The sequence below is a fragment of the Cnephaeus nilssonii genome, assembly GCF_951640355.1.
Source record: "Cnephaeus nilssonii genome assembly, chromosome: 14".
NCBI lineage: Eukaryota > Metazoa > Chordata > Mammalia > Chiroptera > Vespertilionidae > Cnephaeus > Cnephaeus nilssonii.
In genome coordinates, this window is record NC_137085.1 from 59879793 (window position 1) to 59903707 (window position 23915).

Consider the following 23915-nt stretch of genomic DNA (forward strand, 5'->3'; position numbering starts at 1 on the left):
ATGCCACTTTCTTATGTGGGGTTGACTTTCCTTCCCTGCCCAGTGCTCCAGGACCTGCGGAGGGGGCGTCCAGAGGCGTGAGGTGCTTTGCAAGCAGCGCATGGCCGATGGCAGCTTCCTGGAGCTTCCCGAGACCTTCTGTTCAGCCTCAAAACTGGCCTCCCAGCAAGCCTGCAAGAAAGAGGACTGTCCCAGCGAGTGGCTCCTCTCTGACTGGTCAGAGGTATGTGTGGTAGAAGGAGATGATGAAAGAGGCATAAATAAGGAGGAAAAGAAGGCGAGAATAGAACAAAATAATCCTCCTAACATTATGGAGACGTATGATTGTAACCACTTACACCATCCTGTGTGACTAACTTTTAACTAGTCTACAGGGACATGAGTTAAGCAGCCAGCCCTTATTCAGCAATCCGAAGCATGCAATTATAAACAGGTTCCTCATGGAACAAAACCAGGCCTCACTCATGCTATTTGGGCCCAGGATTCTTCTCAGAACATAGGCTTTTTCTCTATCTCCAAACGTGCCTTCCTGACCTCCCTGCACCTCCTACTCCAGGATGTTTCTAGTCTCTACATAGGAAGGGCCAAGCCTCTCAAGTTCTTCTCTTCCATGTTACTAGACAATCAGGAATATGACTTATTAGGAAAAGAAGACCAAGGAAATCTTGCCTCTTTCCTGTCAGTTTTCTGGCTCCAAAATTTCAACAACTTCCCAGCAAGATAACTTGATTTCCCCTCTTGTCTTGCTTTTAGGGAGATGATTGCATCAGCCTTCACTATTCCTGACTTGCCTCAAAAGTTAAGGATATATCCCCAACTAATCTATTTATCTAAATAATTCCTATTCTAACACTAGCATCAATTCAGTCACTTAAACCCAGCTCAACTGATTTGTTTTCAGCCCCTACATCTTTCTGAATTGCCTACAACAGGCCTGTGTATCTTCCATAGAGAAACTCCCTCTCCCCCAAATTGTTGCCCCTCAAGCAAATTTAGCTAAGAGCAGAATCACTAGGCCTGAAGTGATATGTCAAAACCAGATTCAAGGCCCTCTCCCCTCTTTATTTTATTTTATTTATTTATTTTTGCATAGGGCAGCATTTGAATTGGCTTTGCTGACTCCTTTGCCTTCTTTGCTTGATATACAAGTCACAGGATGGCGCTGCTGCTGGCTGAAATACATCACAGGGCACTTGCTTCCACCACGGGGGAAGCTGCCTCTGAAAATTAAGATGCCAGCTCTATCAACATAGGTGCTTAGAATTCTTGTCCCACATTTTATCAGCCCATATAGAGTTCCATCCGATGAGGCCTGCTAAGGACATTGCAACTGAGAGTTAGCCTACATTATCATAGGTTTTATAATTTAGCAGGAAAATTGCCTTCTGGTGGTTTCTCACCCCAAATGTCTCCGAACAATAAAATGTCATGTTTTAGAAACAGGATAAAGGGAAAAGGTGTGTAGAATGTGTGTATTCGTGTATGTGTGTGTGTGTGTGTGTGTGTGTGTGTGTGTGTGTCTACATGAATATGGTAGTGAAAATTTTCCCATGGAACGATGATTTGGGGTATGGTATTAGATATGAAAAAAGTCATAATAAATATAGCCGTGCAGGAAAGAGCCCTGATGTATTTGCCAAGTACGTGGCTCCCGGTGAAGACCTCCTCCCAGGGGGTACTGCACAAGGTATTGCTCTCCTACGTCCATGGGCGATAGTCTGCCATGAATGGAATGCTGATTGTGTGATTATAATTGTCCTCCCGTGTTTCTGGACTTCGTAGTCCCTGAGCATATGGGACACAGAATTCAGAAAATGTCCTTTTTGGCCTGCAGACTTGAAGGAGGAACCCTTGTGATTAGGCACTCAGGAAAGGAGACTGCTGAATTAAGGTCCCATGGCAACCACTAAGTAGAGCAGACCTTTACAACGGTGTCATGGGTGGTGAAGAGTTGAGGCAAACTTAGGTTCTAATGCTGCCTCTACTACTTACTGGTTGTATTTACATTCCCACCAGCAATGTATGAAGGCTCTAATATCCTTGGGCTAGTTACTTAACCTTTCTTGGCCTTAGTTCACTTATCTAAATATTGGAGATAATCGTAGTGTCCACCTTTATGATTATCAGGAGGCTTAAACTAAATGATGCATATAAAGTGTTTTGTGCCTAGTAAAAGTTAACCATAGTTATTGTCATGATTATCTTCCATCCTGCACATTGTCAGGAAGAGAGGTAATAAAAGAAAGGACTCACCTTGACTGGCTAGAACAGGGGTCATGGCATAGACCTCCCCAGCCTTTGCCAGTCTTCCTAGGAGGAGGAAGTTGCATTGTGGGAACTAGGAATCATTAGTGATTATCCAAGGGATGTTATTAGATTCTGAGTTATCTGGGTTGATGAATGGAAATTCCAAACATTGGGGAGGGGCTGAGAATGGTGGGAAGTGATCACTGACTCAAGGGGATGAAACTCATGCTGGTGCCATAGAAAAGTGCCCTGGAGGTGTTCACAGAGGCTCCCGTTGGCCCTGTCATCCCAACAGCCCTTTCTCCTGGCCCCATGGCTGAGATGCATTCCACACATACTAGTACATCCCATAGCCCCCTTGGAGAAAGGAAGACCTGGATGATCTATGAGTGTCTTTATCCCCCACTATCTGCCTCAATCTCCTGGTTACTGCACAGAATCCCTCAGAGACAGAATTAAGCCAAAGGTTTAGACACCTTAAATAAAATTACTCTCAGATTCAATTCTGAGAATAAAACCCTCAAAAGGCCTTACCTCTTTTATGTAAAAGAAACTCTTCCATCTCCTGAAAGAGGTAGCTAGTAAATATTTTTTTTTTGCTAGTAAATATTTTTAAATCATATTTTTAGGGAAGTTGTTCCCCCCAAAAAAAATTTTAAATAAAATAAAGTCAGAGTAGTATATTTTGAAGCTAGAGGGAACTTAGAAGAACCCATGGCCTAGTTGTTCTTTTAAAAATTAGTCACAGCACTCTTTTTAAATTGAAATGTTACTATGAAGCCAAAAATCTAAAACAGATCCAGTCAGAGCTGTTTTGGTTGAAGTGTGGGTAGTGGTCCCAGATTTCCAATGGTTGAGTCTCCAGTTTATATGAGAAGCCCCTAAATCACTTATTTAACATAGATATAGAACACAGTTTGAAACTCCCTGCTCTAGCTTAGTTTCCCTATTTTAGCAAAGTGGAAATTGAGCCTAGAGAAAGAACTAGACTTGACCAATATCATAAATCGATCGTCTGACATGCAGTCTATTTTTCTACTAAGCAGCACTAAAATGACCATGCTTTCAAATTTTCCATGCTCTTTACTTCTATTCTACCTGATCCCTGGATTTGGTGCTGTCATTTACACTAAAATAAGGGATGAGTGGAATCTGGAATCTATAATCATCGGGGAACAAAACCAATAGGTTTGACTCTCATCCCCATTTTTTGCATCTTAAATATCTCTCAGAGTAGTGTAGATCATAGAACTTTGCATGGAATAGTTTATTTCAATGGGCTAGCATATAATACTTGAAGAGATAAGATAATATATTTTGGCTTTTACTGTCATTTTTCACGTTACCATGGCACACTGCCATGACCCTAGTTCAGGCCTTTATCATCTCAAGCCTGGACTACTGTGGCAGCCTCCTTAACTGATAGCCCTACCTGCCATCCATCTCCTACTCCCATCCCTCCCGGACACTGTTGCCAGATTAACCTTCTCAAAACACCTCTTTCATCATTTCACTCCTCCCTTCAATGGCTCCTCTTTGCTTTATGGACCAATTCCAAACCTCCTGTCTGAAAAATTAAATGTCTCCCAATGTCTGGCCTCTTGAACTCCTGACGCTCTTGATAGGATCCTTCTGCTCAAAAGAGGTTGAGTTCTGCCCCCAAACCTGCCTTGGACTTCTGCACTGAACGGTTCTACCTTTGTTCTGGTTATTTCCCTGTCTCCCATGCTAATCCCTGGTTCTCTACACCTGTCCAGACTCCACCCACATTCAAGACCTAGGTCAGGAAATCCCCAGTGTACCATAAGCATTCAACAATTGTTAGAATTAATTTTATAATACCTCACTTGTCCTTTAGTTTTGTATTTTTACTAAAATTTTATTACTATTTGACTCTTTAAACAGCTTAACTGAAGTATAATTTGAATACTACAAATTTTAATTTAGCATTATGTTTTCAAGGTTTATCCATGTTGTAGCACATAGAACTAAATTCCTGTTTGATAGAATAATATTCCATTTTATAGATATACCACATTTTGTTTATCCATTTCCCAATTAATGGACATTTGAGTTGTTCACCTTTTTGTCTCTTATGAATATGCTGCTATGAATATTAACATACAAGTCTTTGTATGGATGTATGTTTTCATTCCTCTTGGTTAGATACTTAAGAGTGAAATTGCTGGGTCTCATGGTAAATTTGTATTTAACTTTTTAAGAAACTATTTAAAAATTTTTTAAAAAAGAAAACTACTAAACTGTTTTCCAAGAGGACTATGTTATTTTATGTTCCTACTAGCAATGTATGAAGGCTCTAATTTTTCCACATCCTCACCAATACTTATTATTACCTGTCCTTTTTATGATGGCCATTCTAATGAATATGAAGTGGTATCTCAATGTGCTTTTGATTTCTATTTCCCTAAAGTACTATTTCATTTTAATAATGTATTTGTATTTTTTCCTTCATTTGATGACAGCCCCTTGACATTAGGAACTATCTTGCACAACTTTTTTCTATAGTATCTAGCACCCCACCTCAAATGATGTAGATATATAACAATTATCTGATGCTTGCACTGGGGTGGTGGGGGTTTGCCCGGGGTGGGAATGGCTGGGGGGGGGGAGGGGTCAATTGGGAGAAAAGGAGACATATGTAAAACTTTAGACAATAAAAAAAATATTAAAAATGTTATCTGATGCTTGACATTAAAATATTTTAACTTATTTGTGAAGAAAGGAGAAGTGAATTAGCATTGAATGCCAGTTCTATGTATGACATTTGAAATATATTACCTCATTTAATACCCAACCTTGCAAAATAAGCACAAGAAGTGGAAATAGCCTCAGACAGTTTAAGTAACTTGCTAAGTAGTGAAATACTGAGATGGATTTGAACACTGGACTCTCTAACTCTGTAACTCTAAAGCCCAAGCCACATACCTAAACAGGTGAAATGCCTACAAGGAAACCTTACAGTAGAAAACGTTATGTGGCTGCAACATGTCTTTACACGTTGTCGAGTAAAATTCTCTCTCTCTCTCTCTCTCTCTCTCTCTCTCTCTCTCTCTCTGACTATTGCAGATTTCAAATAACTTTTCTCATGTGTTGGTGAGTTTGAGAACTCATACAAAAGCCCTTTTGCCTATAGTTCCCTACATTTACATGCATTTGGCCTTTCTCTCCCATCAGTGTTCCACGAGCTGCGGCGAGGGCACCCAGACGCGGAGTGCCATTTGCAGGAAGGTGCTGAAAACCGGGGTCTCGGCTATTGTCAATTCCTCCCTGTGCCCTCCCCTGCCGTTCTCCTCATCAATCAGGCCCTGTATGCTGGCAACCTGTGCAAGTGAGTACCTCGGAGCTCGGGGATGGGGAGACGAAACCCACGTGGGAGCACACAGTAACCTTCCCTAAGCCCAGGCGGGTGGGAGATTGTTGGGCCCTGGAGGGCAGCAGGCTGGGGAGCTCAGCTGGAGATGGAAAAGGAATCTTAATTACTGGTGACCAGGTGAGATTCTCTTCTCCTGGAAAAACAGTTTGCAAGAGGGAGAGCAAAGTTCACTGGCGGACATAAGGAGATCTGGAAGCTGGAGGCAGCCTACTGCTAATGAAGTCTCATGTTATCCTCTCTGGGGTTTTAAACTACTCTGAACAGATTTGTTCTCTTTAATATTAACCCCTAGAGTTGTAACACTTCTGGGCTCTCCTCCCCCCGGGCCCACAAGGGCCCAGGTGCTCTGGGGGTGCAAAGGATAAACGTGGAAACGGGGACCTTCTCCTTCCCTTTGTCCTCTGTCTCTTTGTAATGAGGTTAATTTCTCAGTCCTTCTAATGAGAGGAACTGCTTTCCCCTGAAACCCCCTGCATCTAGAACCCTGCATCCCACCCTCTAGGGACAGCAAGACCCAGCAGGGCCAGCGCCCCACTGCAGCTCATTTGTTTTCCAGTTTTTGTTGTGGCGGCAGCTTGATGATGCCCAGCTGGGTAGCCAGTTCCTCCAGTTCAACATAAGGCCACTCTGAAGCACTTTCCTCGCCTCTTCTCTCTTCTCGTCCCTTCCTTTCTCCTTCTCTTCCCCTCCCACTCTCTTTTTTCCCCCCTTTCTTGTCCCTGCATCTCACTCTCCTGTCTCTCTGCTCTCCATTTGTCCGTCTGTCTTCCCTTTCGTTCCAGGGCCGGGGAGGCCGTCCACCAAGCACAGCCCACACATCGAGGCGGCCAGGAAGGTGTACATCCAGACCCGCAGGCAGAGGAAGCTGCACTTCGTGGTGGGCGGGTTCGCGTACCTGCTCCCCAAGACCACCGTGGTGCTGCGGTGCCCCACCAGGCGCTTCCGCAAGCCGCTCATCACCTGGGAGAAAGACGGCCAGCACCTGATCAGCTCCGCGCACGTCACCGTGGCCCCGTTCGGCTACTTAAAGATCCACCGCCTCAAGCCCTCGGACGCGGGCATCTACACCTGCTCCGCTGGCCCGGCCCGCGAGCAGTTCGGGATTAAGCTCATCGGGGGCAACCAGAAGCTCGTGGCCCGGCCCGGGAGCCCGAGGAGCGAGGAAGAGGCGCCCCGGGTGAGGAAGGCCCACCCCAAGGAGGCCCTGCAGACCCACAAGCACCAGAACGGGATCTTCTCCAACGGCAGCAAGGCTGAGAAGCGGGGCCTGGCCGCGGACGCGGGCAGCCACTACGATGAGCTGGTGTCCCGGCTGCTGGAGCAGGGCGGCTGGCCGGGCGAGCTCCTGGCCGCGTGGGAGGCGCAGGACTCGGCGGAGAGGAACGCGTCCTCCGAGGAGGACCAGAACGCCGAGCAGGCGCTCCTGCACCTGCCCTTCACCATCGTGGCCGAGCAGCAGCGCCTGGACGACATCCTGCGGAACCTGTCGCAGCAGCCCGAGGAGCTGCGCGACGTCTACAGCAAGCACCTGGTGGCCCAGCTGGCCCAGGACATCTTCCGCAGCCACGGGGAGCGCCGGGACCCCCTCCTCAAGCCGTCCGAGCAGAGGATTCCCCCCGTGGCCATCCCGCCTCGCAAGCCCGTGTCCAGCTTCACCAGCTTGCTCCGCGCCGCCGCCGCCTCCTCCTCCGGGGAGGCCGCCGGTGGCTCCCGCCGGCCGCACCGCAAGCCCGCCATCCTGCGGAAGATCTCGGCGGCCCAGCAGCTCTCCGCCTCCGAAGTGGTCACCCACCTTGGGCAGACGGTGGCCCTGGCCAGCGGGACCCTGAGTGTGCTTCTGCACTGCGAGGCCGTGGGCAACCCTCGGCCTACCATCAGCTGGGCCAGGAACGGAGAGGAGGTTCAGTTCAGTGACAGGTGAGCCTTGCGGTTTCCTGGTCTGGGGAGGGAGGCGGGCAGAGGGCCACATCTTCCCCAAGGCACCCGATTCGCTCTTCTTTCAAGGTGCTTCCAAGGGTGGGACTTAGAGCCCTGGCTCAGGGATCGCACCAGGGTTCCAGGCCCTCTGTCGGCACTGGTAGACTGTTGGAGCAAAGGCAAGGCATTTAATTTCTCTAAACCGTACACTCTGATCTTTATAAGGTAACAGCAACAATGCCTCTCCACCCGGATCCCCAGAGGATCCCAACAGGTAATGAGACAGTCCCTGGAGAGCTTTGAACTTCGGGCAGAAAGCGGTGGTTTCAGGACAAGGCATTTTTTATGACATTACGTCTTTGTGAGATGAGCTGTTATACACCCAGACATTGACTCCACGTGTGTAGCTCGCAGGGCTGGGGAGAGAGTGCAGACAGCACCTGCTGCTCCTCGCCGGCGAGCCTGGCCTCTGTCGGGGCTGGACATGGCTGTTCATTCCAGAAAGCTTTTATCCCCGCTGAAAACTGTGAATAATTATCCTAATATCCCTTGGTGGCTCTGTTTTGATGTGTCATTACTGGAATGACAGCATGTATTACTTGTTTGGGCCATAGCCATTAGTAATGTAAAATCAAGAGGGGTATTAGAAGCAACAATGCCCAGCTGGTGTGCCTCAGTGATTGAGCGTCGACCTATGAACCAAGAGGTCACGGTTTGATTCCTATTCAGGGCACATGGGGGCTCTATCCCGCAGCGGGTGGCGGGGGGTGGGGGGGCAGCATGCAGGAGGCAGCCAATCAATGATTCTCTCTCATCATTGATGTTTCTGTCTCTCTCTCCCTCTCCTTTCCTCTCTGAAATCAATAAAAAATAATATTTTTTAAAAAGGGAGTGGGGAGCTGAAAAAAAAAAGTAATATTTTTTGTACACCACCTATGTGCCAAGCACTGTCACGTGATTTCTATATGCATTGTCTCTTTTAATCTATATAGTGGCCCTGACAACAGCAATGATAGCCGCATTAATGAGTAGTGGCTATCTGCCAGGCAAGTATAAACACTTTATGGGCTTTATCTCACTGAATTTCAACAGTAGCCCTGAGAAGTGGGCACAGTTTTTAATCTACATTTTACAGAAGAGGACACAAGATCATATTTATTAGGTGATAGAGCTAAGGTATGTGGCAAAAATAACATTGTCACTTGAAGAATCATAGACTATGTATGGGAGAGGAACCTTTAAGGTCCTCTAGTCCAGAATCCTCGTTTTAACCTTTTATTATCTCCGAATCCATGTGGAACGCTCTTTTCATCAAATATACTTCTAAACACTGTTGTTTGGCTACCCCTCCTCTATGGTTTGCTAGCTTTGGGGAAGGAAGGAAAGAAACCAGGATGTATTTATTGTGCCAGGCGGTATGCCAGGTTTATTTCTATGTAACTGCATTTGTTATTCTAACAGTCCGCACGATTGACATTATCCTCTAGTTCTGCACAGAAAATCAAGGTTCAGCAACTCGCCCAAGATCACATTCGTAAGAGCCAGACGGAGGATTTGATACCGAGTTCATACGATTCCAAAGACTAGTCTGTCCACTCTTCTGTGATTTGGTGAACAAAAGTAACATTGTCCACCCTGCCCACATCTTTTATGCCTTTAAATTATCAATAACATTGCCTCTCAGCCTTAGTACTTACATACCAAATAGCTTCAGTAACAGTTCTGTTTTCCTGTGTGCTCTTACTATATACGAGACCACTGTGCTCAGTGTTTCCAAGGCATTATTTTGTTTAATTTTCAAAAATAAAAAAACATGGGCGACAGGGTTTGAAGGTGGGCAGCGTGGCTTGAGATCCTCTGCTCCTACCCTCTCCACTTGTTTGCAGGTTGGTCTTCCCCAGCTCATACTTTCCTTGATCAGCTTAACTGCTATGATCCATGCGATCTTGATAGCAAATCTGTGGGTCCCCCCAAAGCTGTAGTCAATCGCTTGAGGTCACTGGGACACTGGGAGGCAGCTCCAGTGTCAGGCCCCCAGGATGATGGTGCCCTGGGGCTCAGGTGGGTGGGGCAGTGGAACTCGCCTCTGTCAGTGCACCTGCCACACCTGTTGTGCCCAAATCACGTCTTCTCCTCCACCGGCCAGCCATTTCCTCAAGTGTAGGTACATTTTCTTCAGATCCCCTGGGCCTGTCGCCCAGGATTGGTAGCGTAAGGATTGAAGGGAGCAGCGGCTGGCTGTGTGAGGGAAAAGGTGGGAATTCACATTTCTTGACGACATACACTGTGCCCCGTATGCTAGCAACTTGCCTAGCCCTCATCTTAGTTAACATCTACCACAAGGTGTGATGTACAGGCTATTATCCCCATTTCAGGGATGAGGAGACCGAGGCTCCCAGTTAAGGAACTTAATGTTAGATAGCTCGTGAAAGGCAGAATCAAGAGATCAGATTCAAAGCCGGTTCTGCCCAGCTCAAACCCATGCTGTTTGAGGGAATGAGGACGTTTATGCTTCTATGTATCTATTCTTCAGCGGGGATCCCAAGTTGCTGCAAGGCCCTTGCTGTTTTCTACCAGCTGTTTCCAGGGTCCCTTCCTTTTTTTTTTTTTTTTAATATATGTTATTGATTTCAGAGAGGAAGGGAGAGGGAGAGAAAGAAACATCAATGATGAGAGAGAACCGTTGATTGGCTTCCTCCTGCACGCCCCCCACTGGGGATCGAGCCCACAACCCAGGCATGTGCCCTTGACCGGAATCGAACCTTTAGTCCGCAGGCTGACGCTCTATCCACTGAGCCAAACCAGCCAGGACCAGGGTCCCTTCCTGTGAACAGCACTTGCCTCCTCCTAAAAAGCTGTAGAACAAGATAGGCCGTTGGGAAGAAGGAGGGGTCCTTAGCATTCCTCTGCACCGTGCCTGGAGCTGCAGGGAGCACATTGAGGCCAGGGCTTACTCGGAGGTTCTGACAATTTCCTTGAGTGCTGGAGGTTTTTTTAATGATTTTTTAAAATTTAATGAGTTTTTAATGAAATTCAAAGGTCATGGCCCATCTAATTCACCTGGTGATTACAGGAAAGATGCGTAAGGACCCAGGTGAGGATTGGGGATTCAGGCCGATGTTGACAAGGCCCTTCTCTTCCTGACCTTGGCCCCTTCATTGCAAAAGGGAGGGGGTGTCCATGATCATCTCTGAAGTCCCTTCTATCTCCTTCACTCACAGAAGGTCACAGAAGGTGAAAACCCCATGCTGGCAGGGAGTGGGGAGAGCCTTGGGTGCAGTAACTTCAACATTTGTTGCACGAGTTGTTTCTGTGCGCTCCACAAAACGAGTTCCTTGATCACATGAGTTGGGACGTGCTCACTTAAAGCTAAGCAGATGTATTTACTGCTCAATTTTACTTCTCTTTTTTTAATATAGTGCTTGTTTTTTATTATAAAAGTAATAAAGGGGCTATAAAACAATTCAAATAATAGCTAAATCTATAAAGTAAAAATGGAAGTCTCCCTCTGCCCCCCCAGCCCTGTTCCCTAGGGGCTGTCATTCTTAATAATTTGGTATACATCCTTTTGGAATGTTTATATATTTTATTGTATTGCATATAAAACATACACACAGAATTTGGAGGTTTTTAATGGGCTATTATTCATGTTTAGAATTTTGATTTAATTTTTATTCAACAACATGTCTAGGAGACATTTCAGAATAGCATGTAGAAATTTATATCATCTTTTTTAAACAGCTGATTACTGTTCTTGAATGCATTTAACTATCCCCCAATTGAAAATTATTTTTGCTTTCGCCTCTTTTTAAAATCCTTTAAGCACTCCAGCGTGTGTTGTGACTTTCCAAGTAGACAGTATAGTATATGAGTGTTTTCCAAGTACTCCTTTGATCAATGAACAATTTTTTGGCCCAGTAACCTCAGGAATACCAATAACTCTTGAAATACGACTTAGAAACACTACTTTCGTCTTTTAATTTTTACTTTAATGGGCATTGAGAGTTTATCCCTAATGGCTTTCAGATTTAAAAAGTTTCATCAGTATTTTGCTAGGAAAAGACACATGGCAGCCAGGTGCTAACGATACTAAAGGTGTGAAGGCTGGGGCAGAGGAGGGCAAATTCTGTGTCTTCAGTCACCAGAACCTTGGTGCGAGTGGGGAGTAGCATTAAGAGGGAAAGCACATGAGGGACCTGGGCAAAGAGTCTGACAGTTTTTGCCACTGGCAAGATTTTTTTCCTAGATCTAGCCTTGACAGAGTTTGTTAAAGCAGGTTAATGGCATGAGGTAGGGAGAAACAAAAGATTTCGATTTCTGATCTTTGACGTCATAAGTTTTCCATTGTACTTAAATGGCGAGTAAGAAATACGGCTGGAGTTTAGTTTCTGTACAGTTTCCCAAGCACTTTTGAGAAAAGAAAGGGAATGTATCTGCCCAGAGCAGGCAAGAGGCCTGGAGCCGCCACTGGGACTGCTTTGCTATGGGCTGTTGGTGACCTCTTTTGTGTTGGGTTTCATTGCTTGTCATCATTACTGTATTCGGTAGCGGTTCAGAAATGCTCATTTGTTTTCAAATAGAGACGTGCTGAAATGCCCAGTTTGTAGTTCAGTTAGTCTGTTTTTGCTTAGTGCCCAAATCCATCTTCCTGAACGAGTCTGCGAGATTCAGCTGGCTGTTGGTCTGGAGGACTCTGCAGTGTATTCAAGGACTCTCTCTCTAAACAGCCTGAGCCAGCAAGACGGGTCAAGGTAGCATTTAGGATTTAGTCTGAGTACCTCAGGGACATTTTGGAGGCTATTGGACAAGAAAATAAAATGACTTAATTGGCCCTGGCTGGTGTGGCTCAGTTGGTTGGGCATCCTCCCATGCACCGAAAAGTCACCGGTTTGATTCCTGGCCAGGGTACATGCCTGGGTTGTGGGCTTGGTCCCCAGTAGAGGAGCTGGCGGGGGGAGGTAAGGACTAGTAAGGGGTCCTTTGCACTCATCCCCTTAACTCCAAAAATATCAGTTGGGCATTAAGTACAGTGATAGGTGCCAGACAGTGAGATGATAAATAAGGCAAGGTGACTGCCCTTCAGAAACTAAGAAACACACAAGTGCTGGTGTAGGATAAAATAACTTAGTCCCCAAGTTTGTATCAAAACTCCATTGGGCAGAATACTTCTCTTCAGATTTCTAAACTTTGTTAAAATATATTTTTATTGATTTCAGAGAGGAATAGAGAGAAAGAGAGAGATGGAAACATCAATGATGAGAGAGAATCATTGATTGGCTTCCTCCTGCATGCCCCGAACTGGGGATCGAGCCTGCAACTCGGGCATGTGCCTTTGACTGGAATTGAACCCGGGACCCTTCAGTTTGCAGGTCGAAGCTCTATCCACTGAGCCAAACCAGCTAGGGCAGATTTCTAAACTTTTAAAAGTGGATAGGGGAGAGGTTCTCAGATTCCTGTATGGCACCACCCTATCCCAGAAATTCTTTCTACTGCAGAGCCCCATAATTTGCATTTCAACAAGCATGACAGGTAATTCTGAGACCTGAGGTTCAAGGGTCACCTTTAAGAAGTGCTGAGAGAGAGAAAGGTAGAGAGGTAAACCTCAGGGTAGAATTAGGCACTTGCTATTCGTTATTTTAAAAGAGTTGGTAGTCACCCATCGGAAGAGAAGTTTTCTAGCCTCTCTTCATGGGCCTGGTGCATTAATGGTGCCCGAGTGATTTGAAACATTACTCTGTTAGCCCTAAAGTAGCTAACTTATATGCTAGAACAGCGATTTTCAGGCAGTGTGCCACTGCATGGATACAGGCTAAGCACTTCTTCCTAAAACAAGTTCTTGCCACTTTAGAAGCCGCGCACACTTGGTTTGCTCCCTACGTCTCTGGTTATTCCTTCTCAGATGTCGTTGTGAATTTCTCTTCCTGTACCCAACTGTTATCTTCCTTCCTCGGAGTCTCCCTCTATAAATACTAAGTATTCCTGTGTCCCAAACATTCCCCCGTGTGCCAGTGATTCTCATATATCTAGCCCCAGACCAAGTCTCTCCTGACTCGTATGCAAAACTATTTACTGGACATCCCAACCCAGATGCTCCACAAATAGGCCAACTCCATATATCTGAAACTGAACTCCTGAAACCCTAGCTCAGCAAAGTAAACCCCACCCATCCAGCTTCCTGAGCCACAATATTTCTAGGCTGTTCTGACTTCTCCATGGTTCCTTCTTCCCTGTGCCCGTCTCTGTCCTCACTGCCCCTACTGTGGTTTACCTTTGTCCGCTCTAGGTGATTGCAACAGCCTCCTGACTCTGTACTTGACTTCTGTAGGCCAGGGATTGGTAAACTGCAGTGAGTGCTTTTACATATTTTAAAGGGTTATTAAAAATGGCTTTTAAAGCGTTATTAAAAGAACTATTGAAATTGAGCCCAGAGCAGTTAGGTTAACTTGCTCAAGGTCTCACACTTAATAAGTGGTAGAGCTAAGATTTGAACCCAGGTTATTTAAAGTGTTATTAAAATAATGGTGTTTACATTTTTAAAAACAAACAGAACGCAGACTATACAACAGAGACCACCGTAGGTGGCCCTCGAAGTCTAAAATATTTGCTCTCTGTCCTGTCACAGAAAAACTTGACTGATTCCTGCTCTAGACCATTTGATGTGTTACTGCCAGAGCGTCTTTCTAGGAAAAACTACCCATGCTTCAAATTCTTGTAACGGCTTGCCATCACTTGAGGATAAGTTCCAAATGTCTTAGAATGATAAAGAACACCTGACATCTGCCTGCCTCTCTCACTTCATCTCTTGCCATACCGCCAACCTCACCCCTCTGAGCTCTGCCCTTCGGCAGTACCGGATTACTTACTATCTGTGAATTTACCTGGGGCCTTCTGACCCACTTCTTCTGCCTAAGCCTACCCTTCCTTACAGAAAGCTGGGTCAGACGACCTCCTCCACCACCTCCACAGTATCCTGTATATAGTACTCTGTCTCAGCCCTGGCACTGTGTATTAGAATTAGCTAGATGTTTTTCCACATTACCTTCTGTATTACATTCATCTTCCTTAAGGACAGGTGTTTAAGAAAGTCTTATTTTCTTGACATTCCAAGATCATAATAGACACTCAACAGAGGGATGATGGATGCCTGTGATTAGGAGGGAGATTTCCTAATTGCTATGTAGTTTGCATGCTTTCGCATAATCTGGATTTTTAGTATCTAATGTGCAATTATGGCAGAGTTCCAGAGTCGTCCCCACATCCAGCTAAACATCTCTGCCTGGCCTAAGTGTTCTCCACAAGAGAAGATTCAGAAAACTGAGGATCTGTGGCTCACAACTGTACAATTTGAAACACATGCATCCAGGCCAATGGAGAAACCATCTTAGTTATTGCTAACATTTAATGAGCACTTGCTTTGAGCTAGGCATTGTTCTAATTGTTTCACAGGTAGTCATTTATTCTTACAATAACCCTTTGAGTTACTATCCCCATTTTACCAATGTTGACATGGAAACACAGAGATGCTAAATTCACTTCATAAATAGTGGAATTGGAATTTGAACCCAAAGTAGTCTGGCTCCAAGAACTATTTCTTTTTATTGATTTTTTAACCTCAGTTGAATACATGGATTTGCCATTGTTTTGAAAAGAAGCCATTGGGGTCAGCTAGGCCAGCATAAATTAACATTCAGTCTTCTGCCAGCTGGCTTCCATCTATGAGGCTTTTGTTTTTATTTTGGCACATCTGAGGGAAAGCCTTTTCTATTTGTTGCTCTACCTTTACATATACATACCCAGCTATACGTATGCACAGTGCTAGGCACAGAATAGGCGCTTGTAAACATTATGACTGTTAGATCTGTGTTTGTGTCTCTTACTCTGTATGTTTACAGTGTGGATGCCCTGTGCCTGTGTGTGTGAGTGTGTGTGTGTGTATGTGTGTATGTGTGTGTGTGTGTTTAGAGCCCTAGACCACAAGCAAGATGAAACGGTTTCTTGCCTTTAAGTTACACTGAACATGTATTGGGCCATCTTACTCTCTACCACATTTTGAGGTGAGATTCAGGCAAAAGGTAATACCAATTAGCATTTGGTTAGAGTACAACACTAGCCAAAGGATCTCTGAAGTAACTCTTCCCCACATCTAATACCAGGAGTACAGACAAATATGCAGGGTGGGGCAAAGGTAGGTTTAAAGTTGTGAGTATGTAAAACACAGAATTTGTTCTTTATTATTATTTACTAATTCTTGTTTTATTTTCCACTAGAGGCCCCTGGCAGGGGACGGAGGGGGGGGGGGGCGTCCCTCAGCCTGGCCTGCGCCCTCTCGCAGGCTGAGACACCACCACCCCCCCCCCCCCCCCCCCCCCCCCGTCCTTACCACTCGGCTTGCTGCTCCTTAGCACTTCCACAGAAATGGGAGAGGCTCCCGCCACTGCTGCTGTGCTCGCCAGCTGTGAGCCCGACTTCTGGCTGAGCAGCGCTTCCCCTGTGGGAGTGCACTGACCACCAGGGGGCATCTCTTGCATTGAGCATCTGCCCCCTCGTAGTCAGTGCACATCATAGCGACCAGTCGTTCTGGTCGCTTAGGCTTTTATTATATAAGATACTAACAATTATAAACCTACTTTTGCCCCACCCTGAATGTCCAGTGTTCCTACATCTGAATCCAACTCTGGAACTATACCTGTAAGGACACTGCTGACTTGATTACAAAAAGGAAAAGCCAAATTCCTCCAAAATTGGCACCAGAAACTGAATTACAAATTGGGAGGGAAATCTGAATGAAGATTGATCCTTTCCTCCCAAAAGTTCTGCCTTTTGACCCTTAAGCCTTCTCCTGTTTTTTTTTGTTGTTGTCTTTTTTCTATTCTGAGGCTGCCCGATTCATGCTGTGTTCACCTAATGGTAGGTATACACCAGCACAAAGGACAGTCAACAGTGATAGAAGGACAATGAGGCTGGAATCATAGCCACTTAGGCTCAAATTCCAGCTCACATGATCGTACTTGCCCTGCAGATGAGCAAGGGTGTGAAGAACAGAAATACTAGTATCTGTAAAATAACCAGGGCCACAATGGGTACTCATTTGTCAGTATTGAGGTCATGTCATGTGGATAGAGGGCCACACTATCACACTATCTTCCAGGACATCACAAAATAGGGAGCTTTATTCTTATTTACAGGAACACCTAGGCAGCTGTTCAAAGAGTTGAAATAGAAAGGTATCTAGGAAAACAAGTGTGGTGGAGAATTATCAGCCTAAATCCAAGCAACGGGAGAGGAGGCTTGTATTGCACTGACAATTCTTTTACTATCCGTTCTGATCTGGTAGGAAAGAAGTCTGTATGTTTTAAATGCTTATACTTTCCAGAAAGCTTTGGACAACGTTCCAAAGTGGTGTTGAATAGGAGATGAATTAAGGAGTGTTTGGAAGGCTTGGGCAACACAGAGTATCCACAGATGGAAACTTCTCAGACCAGAAGAGAGCATCGGATGGGAATTGCCCCCAGGGTCAATTTCAGCACCGCAGTTGTGAATAATGCTAGATGGATAAGTCATAAGCACACGAAATGCAGTTCCCAAGTTTGCAGATACTATAAATTCTGCAGGCAGGGCAGATAGGGAAGGAAGAAGAAACAAGTTTCAATTTGGTTTGGCTTGTTTCCTTTATAGAACTAAAGGAAATGGGGATGACAAATGTTTTTCCCAGCTGAAAAGTGTAAGAATAGCAAGTCAGCAGGGAAGAAAGGAACCATCCCAGTAAATAATAAGCTTCAGCAAAAAAAAAGGAGAGAAGAGTGAATGCAAAGGTCACAGAAATGACCAGGGTTAACCAGGCAGCGGAGAGCATCCGAGGACATGTGACAATCAGTGACCATTGGGCAGCACAGGTGGAGCTCAGAGTCGGGCACTAGCTGGTCTCTGAAAGCCTAGTAGGTCTCCAAAGGTCCCCCGAGCAGTTCACTTATTCTTCCCAGAAAAAATGGTCCTAGCGAATGGCAGCATTCCGAAAAAGTAATTAACATTTTTGTCATAAATGAGGAAAGCACTGAAATAAACCACAAGTGGAAATTCCTCCATGTTCTAGGTCAGGGACAGCACATTTTTCTTGAAAAGGGCCAGAAAGTAAACATTTTAAACTCTTTAGCCATCCTATCTCTAGCTCAACCACTCAGGTCTGCCACGGAAGCATAAAAGCAGCCAGAGAAGATATTAAAACTGGCCCTGGACAGGTGGCTCAGTTGAGTAGAGTTTCATCCCATGCACAGTAAGGTCATGGATTTGATTCCTGGTCAGGGAACCTAAGCTTGCAGGTTCAAGCCCTGTTGGGGGCATGTATGGGAGGTAACCTGTCGATGTTTCTTTCTCACATCAATGTTTCTTCCTCTCTCTTTCTCCACCTCCCTCCCTCTCTAAAAATCAATTAAAATATTCTATATAATAAAGGCCTAATATGCTAAGTGTCCAGTCGGCCATTCAACCAATCAAAGCGTAATATGCTAATGATATGCTAAGGCAGCTCAACCGCTTGCTATGACGTGCACTGACCACCAGGGAGCAGATAGTCGACCAGTTGCTATGATGTGCACTGACCATCAGGGGGCAGACGCTCTAACTGGTAGGTTAGCTTGCTACTGGGGTCCAGCCAATTGGGACTGAGTGAGATGGGCCAGACATGCCCTAGAGCCTCCTGGGGTCCCTCCTTGGCTGACCAACCTCCTGCATCTCTCCCAGGCCCGATCATGCACCTGATTTTACCAGGTGCAATCCGGGATCCCTCGGGGGATGTCAGAGAGCCAGTTTTGGCCTGATCCCACAGGCAAGGCCAGGGGACCCTACTGGTGCATGAATTTGTGCACCAGGACTCTAGTATATTATTTAAAAAGAAAGAAAATACTGAAACTAGTGTGGCTGCTTTCTAATAAAACTTTATTTATAAACACAGCTGACAGCTGACTGGGGTCTGATGATCCCTGTCCTGAGTCAGTCATTTTATGCAGAGGTTTGTAGTTTGAAATGAACTACCCAGTAAGCAGATAAAAACCCATATTAGCAAATCCAAGACTTCATAAATTTCTGAAGAGAAGGAAGCTGAACAGTTTGGCAAGCAGTATTAGGACAGGGTTAAGAATGTGTGGTCAGGTGGCCTTTCCCATTCCAAAAATATTTTCTATACTTCCACCTGGAGCAATCATGAAGCTTCCGGCATTAAATAACTTTTAGTTGGCGATTACATTAAAAACAGCAAAAGTTGTAAAAAGTTGCCCTAGCCAAATGGTGATATGAAACTCTTCCTGAACCTCAAATCTGTTCCCCAAAATATCTGCACAAAAGAAAACTCTCCCTTGCAAGTCTCTGGGCTACTATAATTTCTGGTTTCAGAAAAAAAATTCTTGCTTGTAGAGGAGTTCTTCTCACAGCATTTTTCCCCCTTCAACCTCAAACTATTTAAAATCTAGAATATTCTTGTTAGTGATTGTCCATTTCCCTAAGTAACTACAAACCTTGGCACAAATTGCCCCCCAACAAAAATGAGGCCAAACCACATGCCTTCCAGCCATTTAAAATCCAGAATATTCTTGGTAGTGATCGTCCATTTCCCTAAGGAACTGCAAACCCTGGCACAAATTGCCCCCCACCAAAAGTGAAGCCAAACCACATGCCTTCCTATTAGGCCCCAGTGGATGCCTGGATGTAGTCAGTTTTTTAAAAGGTCAAAGGTCATTCCCCATTCCTGATTCCACCCTGTGCACTAGCTGAGCAAGTTACTTCTCCGAGCTTTAGCGTCCTCTCTGTAATGGGAGGATAATGTCACTCTAGTAGCATGATAGAATAAAATTATCTAAAGCTTATACACTTGTCTAACAAATATTGGTTCCTACTCTCCCCTGTGGTAGATTTGATTGTCCTTACCTAAGGAGTCCCTAAGCAGGAAAAATAAATAAGTAAATCTGCATTTCATTGTAAGGAAAAGTCCTCAACAGCACCTCCTAGGAGTTTGGAGTTGATGTTCTTTGCACAGCCTCCCTTAACTTTGCTTATTTGCTTCCAAAATTACTTTTTTCCAACTCTTATTTTTTAACACTTATTTATGTACATTTTTGCAATTGCAGGATTCTGGCTTTTTTTCTTTGTGTTCTAAGATTTCAGTATTTGGTTAATAGTGTTAATGCAGTTATGGAAAAAAGTAGTTGTCCCTTATTCAGAGATTCCTGAGTCAAGAATAGAACTGAGGCCGTTGCCAGCCCAGTCAGTGTGCCATGTGGCCCCAGCCTCTGCCCCTCTTTTCCACTCCCAGTGCTACCACCAAGGTAGATCATGGCTCCCCGCTCACTTCCTCCCACAGCAAACCCCTTGTCCCCTGCCCATTTCTGCAATTGACATTTTTGTCCTTGGGACCCCTACATTTCCCAATTATTTACCTATGTCGAACAGTTTCTGCCCAGCTGGTGAGGCTTGGTGGTTGAGCGTCGACCTATAACCAGGAGGACGCAGTTCAGTTCCTGGTCAGGGCACATGCCTGGGTTATGGGCTCGATCCCTAGTGTGGAACATGCAGGAGGCAGCTGATGAATTATTCTCTCTCATCATTGATGTTTCTGTCTCTCTCTCCCTCTCCCTTCCTCTCTAAAATTAATTTAAAAATATATTTTTAAACGTTTCTCACAACAGCCAAAATACATAGGCTCAGACATGAAGGGTAAATGACAATGTTGATGATGACATCAACAACAAGAGAATAATAATAACCTGCACTTCCACATTTTTTTTACCATAGGTCAGACACTTTTCTGTGTTCTTAAAATACCTGAAGTCATGTAGAATATCCCCCAGGAACCCTAGATAGGTGCTATAGTTTTCCACCTTCTATGAATGAGGAAACTGTGCCACTGAGGACTTAAGTAAATGACATGCCCAAGGTTACACAGCTGGGAAGTGGTACAGGTGGGGCTGGAATTCAGCCATTATGGCCCTTCAGTCTGCTCTTAACCAGTATGCTTATATTGTCAGCGTGATTGTTTTAGCTCCACTACTCTGAAGGTAACCAAACAAGCGTTCATTGAGTATTTATTCAGCATGCCAGCATTTTGCTGAATACCAAATAGGGGACTATGAAAGAAGTAAAATAGTTCCAGTCCAGGAGCGTTTAGTTTACAATCTAACTGAAGAAATGAGACATTGTAGAATGGAAAGGGCTCTGTAGTACAGCTCAGAACAACTCTGCCAGATCAGGAAAGGGAGGGATTCTTGTGGGCTGTGGTAACACAGGAAGTAGAACTTGAACTTGTCCTTAAGGGATGGAAGAATGTGGAAGGATAGACAGGAGGAGAAAGAGCATGAATTCAACCCCAAGCTAATAACAAGGAGAGTCAATGGTGCCATTTTGACTAGAGAGAGAAATTTGTGTTGGGCTATAGGGCAAGTAACTTGGAACTGATGAAGAAGATAGTTATGGAGAAGAAGGATATACCTGTGATTTCCAGCTTCCAATCCTGTATTGAGGCTTAAAATTTAGAATGCTTACTTGTTATGGGGAGAGGCCTGAGATGGTACAAAATCATGGCCCATGCAGCAGATGGGTATTTCTGTGTCCAGAGCTTGAAAATTTCCTCTGACAACTGGAAATTTCAAAGAGGGATTCCAAGATGGTAACATAGGATACCACCACCTGTACCACTAAGATATATTATTTTCTAGATGCATCTGACATTTAAGCCTTTTTACTTAGAAAACAGTAAGAATGAGTCTGTGTACTCCTTTATTTGATCCTCATAAGATCTCTCTGAGGTCAGTATTATTCTAAATTTGCAGAAGGGACTTAGAGGCTCACAGAGTTGAAAGGCTTACCCAAGACCAGGACATGACTCCATGTCTCTTGAGTGAAGTCGGGAAGGCTTCCCCTCCAAAGCAGCTTCCATGGTTGGTCATGGAAGTCACATGAGAGGTGGGCCTGCACAAGACAGTGATGTTCACAGTTGAACCAAGGGTTCAGAGGGCATCATGATGCCACTCCACTCACAGAATTGCTATAAACTTTCCTTTGGACACTCAGAGCTGCCTTCTTTTCAAACAAGAGTACTTTCTCGTTATATATTACAAATGCAGAGGAACAACTTCACCTCAAGGAGCTTGTACTTGGTAGGACTGGCCCACAGGCACTTTGCCCATATCCTACTCACATAGATGATGAGGGTTTTACTTGTGTAATTAAATTCTTTGTACTCTCTCAACAGCTCCTTATTTAATTGGTAGAGTGTTTGAGAAGTCATGCTTAGAAGCTTACTAATAAAAGCCACCAGAAAAGCAAAACAGCTCCTTCATTTTCAGGTTAAAAGTATGACCAAAGAAATGAAGCATTAAGTTTTAGCTCAGTAAACCAAAAGGAAAGTGTGGTGTGGGTATGGGAGGAAAGCAGCGAGTATTAATATACCTAATATGACCACAGTACCATTTGCTATGTAGGTTTTAATTAGGCCCCATTCCATGACCCCTCATTCTCTGATTCCTTAAATTCCAAAACAACCCCAGAGAAATCTTTTCTGGTTTTGCTTGGAAAGCAGCACCACATTTCTGTGCTTGTGCATTCTGAAACAGTCCTGTCAAACTCAAAACCTAAACACAAGCTGACAGAAGTCAGCTACTAACAAATTAAGTTAAATTAATAGAGTAGATGCCTGAAGTATAAAGGAAATGTGTGTGTTTTTTCCCAGGAACCTCTCTCCATAGATGCCAGGCTAGATAGAGAGCCTACAGCAAACCTCACTCTCACAACAAGCCCTTTCCTTTGCCTTGTCATGTTTCCTAGAGAGCCCTGCATGGGTACCCTCTTCAGAACTATTGCGCCCACTAGTGGCAGCTTCCAAACCCCCATCTACCAGTTTTATGGGCATATTAAAGACATGATAGATTGGGGGGAAAGTGCTGGTCCAGGAAACCTTATTTCAAATCCTGACTCTGCCATCAAATTACTACAGACCCTTGAGCTAAGTTTTGTGAATATAAATAATTTATAAGTATATGCAGTACATGACAAATTTAGATTTTGTCCCATGTAGATTTTGTCTTAAGACAATATTTAAAACTGTTTTTATGAAGGCAGATACTTAAGCTTTTTTATCTTTGTATAGACAGTTTATAGAATAAAAGAATATACAAATGCTAGTCTCAAGCCCCAGATTCCTTTCCATTTCCGCTATTCCCATCCTAGCTCAGACACTTATGGTTTTGTGCCTGATGTCATGGATCTCCTCCCTTCTCCTTGCCAATAATGCATTCTTCTCCAAGCATTAGGCAGAAAACGTTATGGCTCACTCAGTAGCATGAGGGCCTGGAGGAACTCATGCAGCTACAAACGCTAACACCCACCTAAAACCATAATTGGTTCAGGCCCAGTGGGGGAGAGGGGTTTACATCCTCTGCATGCGATCAGGCAAGGGCAGTAGTTCCATGGGGAAAACCATGATCTGTGAATATGAAGATCTAATCAGCTGTCTAGGGGGAAATTGGCCAATATCATTTGCCTCTCTTCTTTCTCGAAATCTTCTCATCCCCACCCCCTCCTCACGGTTAAGCCTCCATTCAGAGTGTCCAACATTATCAGAGGAAGGGTCATTGAAATACCAAAAGATGGTCTGGAAGTACCTTATCAAGCTCATTTTAACAGTTCCCTTTGCTGAGTAGGAAAGCATACTTCAACTGGGTTTTAGACATTGATAAACTGAAATGCAGGAAGGTGAAGGGATTTGCCAATGGTGCTTACGTAAATCATAGCAGGACCAAAATAAAGTTCAGTAGACCTGCTCTGAATGTTCAGTTCAAGAACTCTTTCTGTAGAGGAGAGAGAGTGTGCCAGTTTTAAGGGGGCAACTGTCCTGGTGGACTTGGGAATTTAACGAATTTTAATCCATGCCTTTTGAGTGTGATAAAATTGAACAATTATCTACTAAGTTCTATTATCCTGAGTAGTTAGTCATATTTAAATTTGCCTAAACCTGCTGTCTGTATTTTCATTGGGAAATTGTTATGGAGGCATACATGTTCCTGGGACATCATAAAGTTTTGAATAATAAAATCAAATTGTAATTTTTCAAATCTAAAACAGCCTGAACATCTAACGAGATTTGGAAATAATACACTATTATATCTGTTAAGATACCTTTAGGACACAGTGACATTATTACTTAAATATTGCATGGCTTACCAAAGATAAGTAAATTGTATAGTTATCTTTCTCTTATTAGTTCCTTTGAAATAAACTAACAATGAACATGTGATTATTTGAGACAAAACACCCCATAGCTGATGGATGAGTGACTGAATGGCTGGATGAGTGCTATCACATTCTCTCCTGGCCT

The 23915-nt window shown here is 44.3% G+C and overlaps 1 protein-coding gene across 4 annotated transcripts in view; it reads left to right on the forward strand.

Moving 5' to 3' along the window:
- The window catches only part of ADAMTSL1 (ADAMTS like 1), an 879784-nt gene that overhangs the window by 747135 nt on the left and 108734 nt on the right, over positions 1-23915 (forward strand). For all 4 annotated transcript variants that reach the window (XM_079789992.1, XM_079789993.1, XM_079789994.1 and 1 more), the window contains 3 exons: positions 44-223; positions 5443-5596; positions 6424-7558. In XM_079789992.1, the coding sequence (XP_079646118.1) occupies positions 44-223; positions 5443-5596; positions 6424-7558 (1469 nt within the window). The remainder of the gene's footprint in view (positions 1-43; positions 224-5442; positions 5597-6423; positions 7559-23915) is intronic.